The 10,504-nt window shown below is 40.2% G+C and overlaps 1 protein-coding gene across 2 annotated transcripts in view; it reads right to left on the bottom strand.

Annotated features, from left to right (window-relative positions):
* Positions 1-75: 75 nt before the first annotated feature.
* Positions 76-10,504, bottom strand: part of LOC141796097 (cyclin-dependent kinase 17-like) — a 42,491-nt gene continuing 32,062 nt past the window's right edge. The window contains exons 6-18 of one of the 2 annotated variants that reach the window (XM_074677016.1): positions 10,273-10,329; positions 10,009-10,123; positions 7,822-7,916; positions 7,527-7,589; positions 6,626-6,749; positions 6,260-6,380; positions 5,437-5,534; positions 5,161-5,266; positions 4,996-5,046; positions 4,724-4,766; positions 4,445-4,535; positions 4,192-4,269; positions 76-1,309 (exon numbers count right to left, since the gene is read on the bottom strand). In XM_074677016.1, the coding sequence (XP_074533117.1) occupies positions 1,272-1,309; positions 4,192-4,269; positions 4,445-4,535; positions 4,724-4,766; positions 4,996-5,046; positions 5,161-5,266; positions 5,437-5,534; positions 6,260-6,380; positions 6,626-6,749; positions 7,527-7,589; positions 7,822-7,916; positions 10,009-10,123; positions 10,273-10,329 (1,080 nt within the window). In that variant the 3' untranslated portion in view covers positions 76-1,271. The remainder of the gene's footprint in view (positions 1,310-4,191; positions 4,270-4,444; positions 4,536-4,723; positions 4,767-4,995; positions 5,047-5,160; positions 5,267-5,436; positions 5,535-6,259; positions 6,381-6,625; positions 6,750-7,526; positions 7,590-7,821; positions 7,917-10,008; positions 10,124-10,272; positions 10,330-10,504) is intronic. The other variant, XM_074677017.1, reaches the window with a different exon arrangement.

Here is a 10,504-nt window from a genome sequence, read left to right as displayed (position 1 = left end):
CAATAAACGAAGCATTGAATGCTTGAACGCAGCACCGGAAACATTTCTGAAGCTCAAAGGAAACAACTTCAAGGATTTCTGTTTAAACTTTAGATTTTATTTTCTTTACTCTGGAAAAAAAGCTCAAATAGGAGGGGGTATCTGCAACGAAATCCCACACCAATAACAATTATCCACAAATAAAGTTAAAGAATATCATACAAAACATCTCTGGTAACACTGTTAAATAGACTTTGACTCAGTATCATATTCACTGGGGGGCAGGATGATAGTTTGTGCTCCCTAAATTAGGAGCTGAGTGGCCGTGTGCTTCCTTAAACAACAGAGCAGGCATGCAACACAACGATGGAGGCAATCCAGGGAAAGAAAAAAGGATCCATTTTTACAGCTGATGGGAGATGGGAATAGCATCAGGAGAGCACATCTGTAATTCACAAAGGCAGAGCTGCAGATTTTTACACTTTGCATCTTGTCTTTGTCGCAGCAGATTAGGAGTCAGATTGAGGTGGAAAAAGGATGAGAGGGTTGTTCACGGCAGTTTAATCTCTTCTGAAGAATTTAGGTGGCGTAACTAATCCCGTAATGCCCTTGTTAATAATCCCACATTGCCTTTCTCCTCCTCTCACGTTTGTTCATTGGTCACGACATGAGACCGCAGCATCCCGGAATGATATGCCAGCATCTGACAAGAGCGCACAGCCTTCATAACAGCCTCCAGTTCGGATTCGATTATCAGTAACATCAAAGCTGGCCTCGAAAAAAAAACCTTCAGAGTGAACAGTCGCGTGTGAAAGGTGGAGACAGTAAATCAAAGCCTTTGAGTTTGCTACAGAAACGTCTCTCTGCTCGTCTCTCACACAGACACCTCTCAGGAGCTTTGAGGTGCAGTTTTGTTTGTATGAAAATGGAAATATGACAAAAAATATCACTAAAAATACCACCACTTCAAAAACAAAAAAAATTAAAGATCTATACACATTGCATGTACTCATTAAAGTGACTGAGCCGGTTAGAATTCTAGACAGTAGTTGTATTTAGCAGCAAATTCTCTTCTCAATAAATATAGATGTACAGTATATAAATGTCTCTTTTGGGCCCGCTTCAGGCCAGACCTGGAGAGGAGGGGACTGGACTCGCTCTGAGCGACGAGCTTCCCCAAGTAGTTTCTGAGGAGTGATGATGATGATGGTGATGCTCAGCGCCAACATCCATCTCAGATTACTGTACAGCGAGGAGATCCTTCCCAAATTAAAAAATACAGTCCAGAGAATCTAAAACAGCATGCTTTGTCTTCTGCTCTTCCCGTTTCCTGAGGGGAGACACAGAAAAAGAGTTCAGTAATTTCTGCTTTTACAGTTTGCAGATTTGATCCTTTGGTTTGGTTGTGACTACTTCATGACTTTTGTAACTGTTCACCTAGAGGAGCATAGACTTGGGGCACATTTTCTGACTCACAGCAAATTGAGTCACCTTATAGGAATTGAATTTCAGTTTGAACAGCCCTGTGACACCTATGGTTGGGCTCAGTTGTGTTTTTCAGGATAAAGACTTTGTTTCCCATGAACAATCACCCACTGTAATCAAGAAGTAACTCTTTCAATGTAGTTTAGTATGAAGAAGGTGAGAAGACTGTTTTCAGTGTCAAACAAAGCCTGGTGCCCCGAGACGTGTCTGTAACAATCAGTGTTCAGCAAACAACTTCAAAAACTAATTAGTTATAGCCACTCGTTACTTTCAAAGTAAAATAATAAAATTAGAGAATTTCTCCTGTATAAATGTAATTAGTTAACCGGGAAAGTAATTGGTTTTTTGAAAAACCTTAAAATATGGATTTAGCTCTGGGACATAACGTGCATGTAGGGTGACCAGCTTCGTGCAGGACTGCACAGCATTTTAACCACTTTTCCCACGTTCCACAAATTGAGACGATGTCCCGCATTTGATCGGCACTTGCTCGAGTCTCCAAAGTGCGGCAGTCTCTTTTCTGAAATCATGATTTTCATCCAATAGCTGAAAGAGGACTATTGCCATTACATTTGTCCCCTGTCAATCAAACGTACATGTGGCGTCAGGAGTTTATCGACCTATCACCTGCGTCCTCCTTACCTCTGCTAACTGACATGAAAAACAAAGGTAAAAGCCACCAAACTGCAGATTTAGGTCAAGAAACATGAAGTTCCTAGGAGAAAAAGGAGCTGCTAACATGTTTATTTAAGGTTGAAACCAGTGCAGGATGATTCACAGTGAGTGTTTAAGGATCTTGATAAGTTATCTCTACGCTTTGCATGGAGGTGAGTGTGATGCAGCCAACACACGTCATGATGTAAAACCTACAGAAATGTCATCACCCGTGCCTTTTTGTTTTATTGCACACAGACTAGTTGACCTTTAAGATCTGTGAACAGACACTAAATGTAAAAAATTGCAGATACTCTAAATGTATACAATAAAAATATTTCACAAGCTCTGAGAAACTTCAGGTTTCTTTTTTGAACTTTTACAAGTAGATTTTAATACTTTCTATGAGTATCATTTTCCTGTGACAATTGCATTTCCTTGTCTTTTAAATAGGAAAATTTCAATTAAATGGAGAAAAAAAAAAATGTGCATACTGTGTGCAGTCAAATTGTTGTAATTCATATAACTATTAACTTGGTCTCATTGGAAATATTAATGTTTAGAGTTAGATGCACGTCAATTAAAATTTTAGTCTATGTTTTTGCGTTGTAGTAACATGTCCCACCAGCACCTGGTCACCCTACATGCATGTCACATGTATGTTGTTGCCTTTCACATCAGTGGAGAACAATTACGGGGTTAGTATTGCAGTTATAATTTTTGATGCCGGTATTCTCTTGTTATGTCCTACCAGAGCTCCTTTACCAACTCCAACCTCAACAACCAGAGCTAAGGTAACCCCACTCTTCATTTCATTGGTAGACTCTAAAGTTTGAGGGAGTAATATAACTGGACTGGACTGTGAGCCTCTGAGGGAGGAAAACAAAGGACTACAAACAGCTTCTGACACCTCACACACTTCATAACTACTACAGGCACTTACCCTCAGGATGTTGATACAGATTAGGACAAAACGTGCCGTGTCTGGCTCTGCGCCAACTTTCATTAGCGTCATTTATGCTTGAATCAGTCTGTGTGCTTGGCTCACCTCCAATCCTTTTATTCACTGACTTAATCATTTATACGTGAGTATTTTGAGTCTCACTGATGACTTTTTAGACCATTTTCTTTCTTAAAGCCACCATGGATGCTGTCACCTTTTGACTTAGCTGTGAGTTAAGTTTGCACTTATCTTTTTTACTTATCTTTTAACTCATATACCTCATGTCTGTTTCTCTTGCACAATAATGTTTCATTTATTTCTTTTGCAAATTGCACAGTTCTTTGACATCCTTTCAGTGCACTATTTTAGTTTAATTTTGTTTTATTTATTTATTCATTTTAACTTAAATTTGTATATTTTGTATTCCTCTCTGTACAAAGTTCTTTATAATTAAAATTATTATTATTATTTCTATTATTGTTATTGTTATTATTTTATCTTACAACCTAAGCTCTATTTTTGTTATATTTAGTGTGCATTTACAGTGATTGTACAGAAAGAGTGTGGTTAACTGGTGTCAAATTCCTTGTATTCTCGAGATACTTGGCACTTAAGAGGCGATTCTGATTCTGATTAACTTCCTTCAACTTACACCTGAGGCTGTCCCTTGAGTATGACATAAAGAAAGGGTCATGCAGCGCTGCAGTAAATCCCAGCCTATCTGTGATCTAAAATATCAGAGCTCCTATTTATAGCTGACCCAAATCACAGACATGATGACTGTGACTTTCTGTTTTTATCACTGCCTTGTAGTTTATCTGAAAACCGAGGATTCATCTCTAATTCCAGATAAGACAATTCTCAGATGAAAGAATTAAGGCACATTTTTCCTGGAGCTGTTGATCATACGGTTTCTACAAATGTTGATTTATCAGTTGGCTAAACTGCAACAGCACACTCCCTAATTTTTGGGAAAAGAAGCACAATTCTGTCTCTTTGTAACTCACGCTCTACTTTCCTCTCATCTGAAACGCCTGCAGCAGATTGGGAGACCTTTTCATAGTTTGAGACGCTCTTGTTTACGAACCAAGATAAACAATCCGAGCATTCATTCTCGCATCCTTCCTCACCTGACTCAGGGTACGACGAGTTCCGGTAACCGGGATCTCTCTGCAGCTGGACCTCCTTCAGTGTGAATATGGATATGTCTGCCAGACACAGGGAGAGAGTCAGTCAGAGCAGCAGACATCACTTCTTGCCAGGAGAATAGCGTCTTTGTTATGAGGCTGAAACTGATCCTCACTGTACACTGCAATATCCTTCAAGCTGTACCTAGAGCAGCCTGCCAAGTCTGCGTTACTGCGCTGCCATTTCATTACTCACTCTCTGGCAGTGTGTGCACGCGTGGCCCCAGGCTCCTGAAGTACGGCTGTCTCATCGCTTCATCAGCAGAGGTCCTCTTTTTCGACTCGTACTGAGATTCAAGCAGGCAAAAGACAAAGAGTCATTAAGGGCCGAGAAAAGAATTAGGTCAAGAATGTGCGATTGTATGAGAGTGTGCTCCTGCTGCTGCGTCTTTTTAAAACCCGCTCCTAACATAGCTGCAAAATGTGTCACTGCTTTCAACATCTCATCATGCCTGGCAGATTTACTGAGACTCACTTTTAGGAATGACATCAGCAAGTCGATGCCATCAGTGTCCAACCTGGAGAGCACAGACAGAGACAGGGAGAGGGGAGGAGAGGTCAGCAGAGGTGGGGGTGACGCACAGATGCTGGTGAGTGTAAGGAAGGAAACTCAGTCAACTATTCCACAGGATTTCCTTACAGGAAGTGACAGAGAGCACACACTCACACACTAACTAAACAAACCTAAAAGTCAGACTCTCTAAAACCTAAAAAGCTCTATGTTAAGTCACAGCTCTGCTTTTGTACCTGGGTCTGTTCTGAAACATTTGCTCATTTCCATCTTCAATGATTAGAGGGCTAATAAGAAAATGAAGGGGAGCATTAAGAAGCTATAAAAGTGTGTAATTACCTTATAAATATGTGAAATAAAATCATAATTAGAAGAGGAAAAGCAGATGCTGTGTGTCTCACCTCGGGGCATGGTTAATAAGGGGCTGGGCCTTGTACTTGGGGAACTTGTAGGACTTGAACTCATCGATGGCGGAGATTCCAGGCCAGCTGTCCTCTGTGGGAGTGCCTGTGGAGGGACATTCAATCGGTCCTGTTACACTCAGGCTTTACAGGGGCAGCTGGAGGGGCTTTTTCACGCTGCGGCAGGGGGGCTACATGCCAGGGTTAATGCGATTAGAGGATCATATTAAAAAAGTTGAAAAGTCTGCGTCCCTGTCAGAAGGGGGCAGCACTGACCTAGCAGCCTGAAGATGAGGTGCAGCTCATCCTCCACCGTTGAGCCAGGGAACAGGGGTCTGCCGGCAGCCATCTCGTAGAAAATACAACCCACACCCCTGAGAGGAGGGTGAGACAGGAAGGGTCAGGGGTGAGGAGCCAGATCTACAGGTTTGCTCTTCTTATCAACCCATAATTTCTAGGATCAAACACTCTCTATGGAGCCTGAACCAGCTCAAAGGAACAAACACGGACTCAATGATGTCTCCGTTTTGTAAATGTTGAGAAAATAAAAGCAAATGACTGAATAGAAAATCTACTGAGTTTATTTCTTCAGCTTACCGAACAAAGTTAAGCTTGTGCTTTGCTAGTTTCAAGTGTAAACTGCTGTAGAAATTCATGCTGTGTTGAAACAAACTTTGTCCTCACTGTTAGCTAGCGCAACGTTTCTTTGTACCAAGGTTTTCCCCTGAGATTATAGCCCATTTTTTGTCTTTGTGCAAGAAAATGTGTGTGTTTCAAATACAGGAAGAGGCAGGGATTTGTTTTAAGAAGCAGCCGTTTACCCAATTACAGCGTCTGCTCTGTGCTGTATCTGTCAGCTACTTCATTTCTGAAACCGCTAAACCCAAGACAAACATCACAGCTTATTCCACAAATCTCTAAAGTGGCTTCAGACTTCAAATAAACAAACAAAAAATGTTGAATTCATAACAGGGATTCTTCCCACCGGAGGATTATATTTGCTTCTGCTTCCTCAGAGACGTTACAAAGAGAGGAGTCAGGAGTCCACCGAGTGTTTTCCAACAGTTGTAATCACCCGTGTAGAGCGAGGCCCACTCACCACATGTCTATCTGCGTGGAGTACTCGGAGGAGCCCAGCAGCACGTCGGGGGGCCGATACCAGAGTGTTACCACCTCGTTAGAGTATGTTTTGGTGGGCACAGACTTGGCCCTTGCCAGGCCTGTGGAGGAGAAACATGTGAGATTAAAACACATCCAACAGACACATTCAGAGGAAAATCATGAAAATTAAAAGGAATTTATGTCACAAAGCCCAAACCCTATCAGTTTATCATGGATGCAGCTTAAACAGGTCAAACCTTTATTAAAATTAAGTTGATTTACCAGTAGATGTCATAAGAAACACTATATCCTACTTAAATAAAAAAACAGTGCATGTTTCTTGGGGGTTATTTTTATTCTTTACCAAAGTCAGCCAGTTTGAGTTCTCCTCTATCATTGATGAGAAGATTCTGGGGCTTCAGGTCTCGATGGAGAACTTTCCGCCTGTGACAGTACGCCAAACCTCGCAAAATCTGGAACAGAAAGATCTGTGGAGAAAGATTTTGATCAAATACAGGAAGATGAAAAGCACCTAGAGAGCACAGACCTCCACCAAGCATATTGTGATTGTCACGCAACACTTAAGTCCTACTTTAATGTTACACTCCCTTTCAGCAGACTGTCTGCTACAATTGGGTGTTAGTTGCAAATTATGATGACCTGGTACATATTTCATATTCCAGATCTTAGTTTCCAGAACATTGGCAGGATCTGAATTTCAATTTTGCATCTATCAGAAATGTTGGTGACCTTGTCTTGTATTGTTTTGCAAAGTAAAAGAAGCATTTATTGTGGGGCTATATACACATACGGTGAAAACGGCCCTATCTCACAACGATAAGGAATCCTTTAAAGAAATCCTGGATCCAGATGGTGATCCGGATCACTTTTAAAATTTAATCACTTCTTCCTTATCCTATTTTGAAAATTTCCTGAAAATTTCATCAAGATCCGTTTCTTACTTTCTGAGTTATGTTGCTCACAGACAAACAATTCAATTAATTCTGCTTCAAACAACACAATATTTACATACACCAACAAAAAGCCCAACTGTAGTTTCCATATGCAGCTTCAGTGCCAAACAAAGGGAAATCTAACCAAATATCAACACAGGGAGTCAGAATCCAAACTCTGCTTTCTAACCAGTCTACCCTTCACCACCAGGGGGCACACTGACAGTGTGTCTGCTGTTGACACCAGCAACCACAAAGCTGTGACATTAGACAGAAGTTGGCCGGGCAAGTAAGCCGCCTGCTGAGGCTCACCTTGACATTCAGCATGCTCAGGATGTTCCCACAGTCGTCCATGTACTGCTTCAGGTCTTTGTCCTGATGAGAGAGACAGAGGGGAGAGGAGAGGAGATGAGTCAGGGGGGAAAGAGAGAAAGTGGAGATGACAAGTTCTCAAACCACAGCAGTTAGCTCAACTTTATCCCCCCATGTCACAATCTCATCTCTGCAGAGTCATAAATAACAATGATGTAAATCTTCATTTTAGTCTCTGGGTGCAGAACAATGTGAGTCATGCAGGAAGTGAGGGCAGGGGGTGTATTGGTCTCACCAGGTATTCAAAGACCAGTGTGAGCGACTTGTCTGTGTGGACGATGTCATGCAGCGTCACAATGTTGGCGTGTTTCAGGTCCTTTAGTAACGACACTGCAGGAAAAGAAAGACAACAGAGCTGAAACACTGATATCATTATTATCCCACTCCAACCATGAAGTTAAGTTTATAAAACACTCCAGATTAAAATGATGAAGAAACTTTGGATTTATTCAAAGAGACACAATTCATTCACTAAGAGGTCTCACAGATTTAACTCACAAAAGAAAAAGTAGTAATATAGTGTGTATCTATATATACTGAATTTGTTTTAGACACTTCAGTGAGTTTATGTTCACTGAACTTCAACACTACGTGACTCAGTGGTTTAGTTTAATTTTCACCTGCATCTGCATCTGATTTTGCAATAATCTGAGGCTAAACAGCGTTGGTTTTAATATCTGAATAATTTTTTGCTTGCTGCAGCTGTTTGCGACCTTTTTGTACATTAAAACAGATAATATCACTCAAACGAACAAAAATGCATTTCCAGATGATTGCCCTCACTTCTGAAACTTCGTTCTTTCAGTCTTTTAAAATAACAAGACTGGAGATATGCATGTGTCCTAACTAAATGATTATGTAACAATGCTGATGGAATATTCACTTCTTTTTTAATCTGCTTTTTCCTTTAAATTTTTTTTTTCAAAAGTTTATTCTTACAAAAGGTCCCTAAAAAGTCATTTAACCATTGCCATGTAACAATTCTAACTTTGAACAGTAGCATTTAAAGTTTATTCCAATCTTTTTGTGATATAAATATCTTCAATACTTACTTTTCTTAATAACATTCTCATTAACAGGTACTCGTGAGCCTTATATTCATATTTTTTGCTGATGGATTTTAGTGGATGTAATGACTGTAATCACAAAAGATTTACTTTTTTAATTTGTGTTCACCTTGTTGATGTTAATAATTACGTTTTAATTTGCAGATTTTAATATGTTTTGCTGGAGGTTTTCCTCCTGCATTTTATACAATGAATTGATTTTTTTTTCTTTCTCTCCCTCTTTTTTATATATATATTTTTAACTGTGAAAAATGTACAATATCGTCATGATCAGTAAGAACAAATGTAAAATGTACACATCATGCCTTACCTCCTTTTTTCTTTGTAAATATTCATATAATTACTAATTTTATTTGATTATGTCATAGTTTATATTATTTCTGTTGTCTTCTTTGTGGAGAAAAAAAGGAAAATTCAATAAAATTACTAATAATAAAAATAAGTACTTCAGTAGTGTAATGCCAAAAAGCCAGTCAAATGTTTTGTCTAGGCTGTAGTGCAGCCAGGGCTGTAATTTCTGTTAACGATGAGTGCCATGGTGCTGTGAGACTCTACTTAACAGGTGTAAACAAACTCATATGACTGATAACATCTGATTGTGAGGTGCTGTGTGGAAGTATTTTGATCCAGAAAATTAAAAAACAGTTGTGTTGTGGCTGTGTCTGGTTAAACTGCTGTAAAACAACTGGACCAGAGTGATTCATGGCCTGCAACAAGGACCAAGGCTGGTGCTAGCTCTGCTAACTGTAGCTTCACTCTGAAAACATATTCAGTGTAGTCTGTCTGGAGACTCTGAGACCCTGTGTGTATCTGTGTTTAAAACTACATGTTTTCAGAGTGTTTTCTTACCTCAGACTAGACTAATATTCTTCTAGACTTGGAATATTAATCACAGATTTACCGTCTAGGAAACTATCTGCTCTGGAACATCCCTGAACAGGACAAATCAGCTGCATATGTTACATTTACTTCCCTGGCACTGGGTGTAGGAATGAGTTCGGAGCAGCTGCAAAAACATGGTCGTTCACTCTCTGAGTGAATATGCAAAAAAAGATTCATGCTGGAGCGAATTTTCTGTCTTTTCCTTTTAGACTGCATGTTTAAAGGAGTGATGAAAGACACTAAATCAGAAAATGAATTAAAGGTTCATAATTAATCATAGAGCTGTGGCAAGAGCACAGGAATTTTTAGGAAAAAGGGAAAATGTTTCTGGTGCTTTGAGAGTTTAAATTACAGAAAAGCCTTCAACATGACAAAGGGCTGAACTGGAGGGGCCTTCTGATTGTACTCAAACACCCCAACCAACATTCAACATTGTATTTTCACTTATAGCACACAACACCAAGCTTTTCTACCTTCTCTGATAGCTGTGCATGGTGCCCCCTCTTCATGCTCCAGTCTGATCTCCTTCAGAGCCACCAGGTTGTCGGTCAGTTTACTCCTCCCTTTGAACACAGTGGCGTACGTGCCCTGGAGGAGCAGAGGAGAAGTTTCAGAAGCTGCAGACTGACAGTAAAGGGTTAAAAGTAAACTGTAAATCTGTTATATCACTCATTATGAGAGCAGCAGCACCTGTGTGAACGTCAAGGTTAACAGTGAACACACACACTCATACATACCTCTCCCAGTTTGTCCAGTTTGATGTAGGTCTCTAGCTTCCCAAATCCAATTTCTGACTGAAGGAGGGAAAAGGACAAACAGTGTTAATGAGGCACACTCTGTGATTAGCTCTGACAAGCTTACAGACACAACGGCAAATCCTTATGACGGCCCGGCAGCAGAGGAGGGGGTGTAAGGAGGTCACAAACCCCCAGCAAACATCAGGGATAATCTGTTGTGACAATGGACTGC

The sequence above is a fragment of the Halichoeres trimaculatus genome, unplaced genomic scaffold (genome assembly GCF_033239565.1).
Source record: "Halichoeres trimaculatus isolate MK-OKI-2021-1 unplaced genomic scaffold, fHalTri1.1 fHalTri1_scaffold_10, whole genome shotgun sequence".
NCBI classification, from domain to species: domain Eukaryota; kingdom Metazoa; phylum Chordata; class Actinopteri; order Labriformes; family Labridae; genus Halichoeres; species Halichoeres trimaculatus.
The sequence above is the reverse complement of the archived record's forward strand: the minus strand, read 5'-3'. Positions and strand labels throughout refer to the sequence as shown.